Source organism: Montipora capricornis, chromosome 3 (genome assembly GCF_036669925.1).
Source record: "Montipora capricornis isolate CH-2021 chromosome 3, ASM3666992v2, whole genome shotgun sequence".
Classification (NCBI taxonomy): Eukaryota; Metazoa; Cnidaria; class Anthozoa; order Scleractinia; family Acroporidae; genus Montipora; species Montipora capricornis.
In genome coordinates, this window is record NC_090885.1 from 3,917,801 (window position 1) to 3,920,300 (window position 2,500).

Consider the following 2,500-nt stretch of genomic DNA (forward strand, 5'->3'; position numbering starts at 1 on the left):
GATCGAAACATTAAGGGCTCGCTATACAGTCATACAAGGCTGCAATTGTGGAAAATAGTGAAGGGTATGCAGCATTTACATGTGGGCAGAAAAGTTTCTTTATTTCCACATACTTATTACAATATTAATACAAAGAACAGGTATTAGAAAAAATGCGGAGGTGTGTAGACGAAAACCCATAGGGTTAAAACAAGTTTACGCGCCGGATCTGATACTTAACAAAAGATATCTTGCATTAAAAGACTTAAAGTGGTACTACGACCAAAAAAAAAAATTCTTTTTCCTTTGGATTTCAAAACTGTGTTAACTAAACACTAACTCACCCAAGTTTTAAGTTCTGATTTTAAAAAGACACCTGTTTATTTTAGCTGGAATTTTCTTATTTATTGGTCCGCCATTACTAACTTTAAAATCTTGAGAGAGCTGGGTCGAGGAGAAAATGACGTCAAACACGCACTAGTTTAAGAATGCAATGCGTGTGTACGCGGCCTAATTAATATGCAGCACGGGAGTTTCGGGCTTTCAGACTTTTCAACCCGTGTTTTGCATATATAATAAATTGCGTTTACATGCTGAAATTTTAAGCTAGTGAGTAAATGACGTCATTTTCTCTAGATCCAACCCTCTGAGGTCCAATCGGCCAGTTTTGAACGTGAGTAATGGCGGACCATGAAATCCAAAACTTACACTCAAAATAAACAGCCTTTGGATGAAACTCAAAGCTCGAAATTTTGCCAGTTAGGTGTTAAGCGAACACGCTTTCAAAATCTGAAGGAAAAAAGGATATGATTTTTTGATCATAGTACCACTTTAAATTGAGTTAAGTTGGTTATAATCATTTTGTATCCAGAAAGCCCGGGTAGAATATTCGTTTTATTAAAAACTCCAGGATCAGCAACTCTTCCATGTTGATTTTATTTGGCTTTTGTCGGCCTTTTTTTCTCAGAGCTGCAAAAAGTTTTGCAGTTCGCTTTATTGCTGGCGCGTTCCTTTACCATGTTTGGTGCAGCATGTATATGAATCTTGTCCCAAATCCTGGAGTAGGAGACAGATTCTACAGTTTCTTGTTGGATGAAGAATACGACTCCGAAAGCAGATAAATAAAAAAATTCACATATCCCGGTCATCGTCCCTAGTCTCCCTCTCTTGCACATTTTCTCTTTCCCATAATTATGCAGAGCTGTCAGTTTTTCAATTGATTCTAAATTCTTACTTTCCTGGACCCCATTTTCTCATCTAGCAGACCAGAGTTTTGCAAACTGTGATTGTGGGAAATGAAATCACAGAAAATGATGTTTGCATTATCGGCGAAATGAACTTGACTCAGCAGTGGCGTAAACCATTACCAAAACTTTTCATCTTTTTCAGGGATTTTTTCCTCTGAGTGTATCAAGTTAGCTCATATGCATTCGGATGCAGTAGATTTTCCAAAAACTGGCGAGTGTCCAACACTTCCCAAAGAACTAAGACCCGATCAGTACCCAGACTTCATGATGAAAGCTGGAAAGCCTCGATACACGTAAGTCTCGGCACTGATTTCAGTTTCCATCTTTTACAACATGGGAACAAGCAGCATTAAACTGCTTCATGCGTACAGAGATTCTCTATATCTTTGTTATTTTATGATTCACACCTTTTTTTTCTTAAATCAGACTTAAAAACACTTTCGTTGAACAGTCAGTTAGCCGAGAGTTTGTGCAGGGCTGGGATTTGCAAGGTGAATGATACATTAAACGTGAGACTATTTAGAAAATGGAACTTCATCTGTATAATTTCCTCAAAGGAGCGTTTTATCTACGAGTTGATCCATCCAAAAACACCCTCAACAACTTGGCCCAACATGAGTGACAGTTTTCTCTCCCTTGAAACGCACACCAGACCGCTATAAATAATAAGAATCTTTTTTTTTCCCAAAGTTGTTATTTATCAGATATTTTTCTTGAGATAGGTTTACAAAATTTATATCTCAAGTCTTGTTAGGCAAGGTTTCTAGGATTTATAACAAAGAAAACGTCATCAGGAAAGTAAGATTAATACCTCGAACGTAATAAGATTCTTCGGGCCCACGGCTCTCGAAGAGTATCTGGCCATTATGAATAATCTAAGTATCTAAGCGCGAGGGTTGTACTAGGATAATATGGACCGGAATTCTTGACAAAACCGGTCGAGTCCACAAAAGTTCCTTCACAAAAAAGCAAGTGCAGGTGATCTCACATTGATTACGGTCCCAAGAAAGACAAGAGAAAGCTTTGAAGGTTTGTAATATTAGGGGGGGGGGGGGAATGTACCAAGTAAAGAGGACCCGATTCTGACTGAGGGCCAGATGTGTGTACAGGGATAATGAACATCAGGCACCAACAAGAATTTCGTCCTCTTTTAAGGAACATAACCGAAAAATCACTTGGGATAATAATAGAAAATACCGGATTAACATAAGTGCGAGTTAATTAGGTGATTTTAGATTTTGCCCCTGTAATAGTCTGAGTCGTCTGGTGAATAC

The 2,500-nt window shown here is 38.2% G+C and overlaps 1 protein-coding gene across 1 annotated transcript in view; it reads left to right on the top strand.

Annotated features, from left to right (window-relative positions):
- The window catches only part of LOC138041948 (uncharacterized), a 16,725-nt gene that overhangs the window by 8,199 nt on the left and 6,026 nt on the right, over positions 1-2,500 (top strand). Inside the window, 1 exon segment of the mRNA XM_068887644.1 lies at positions 1,369-1,519. Coding sequence (XP_068743745.1) covers positions 1,369-1,519 — 151 coding nt within the window.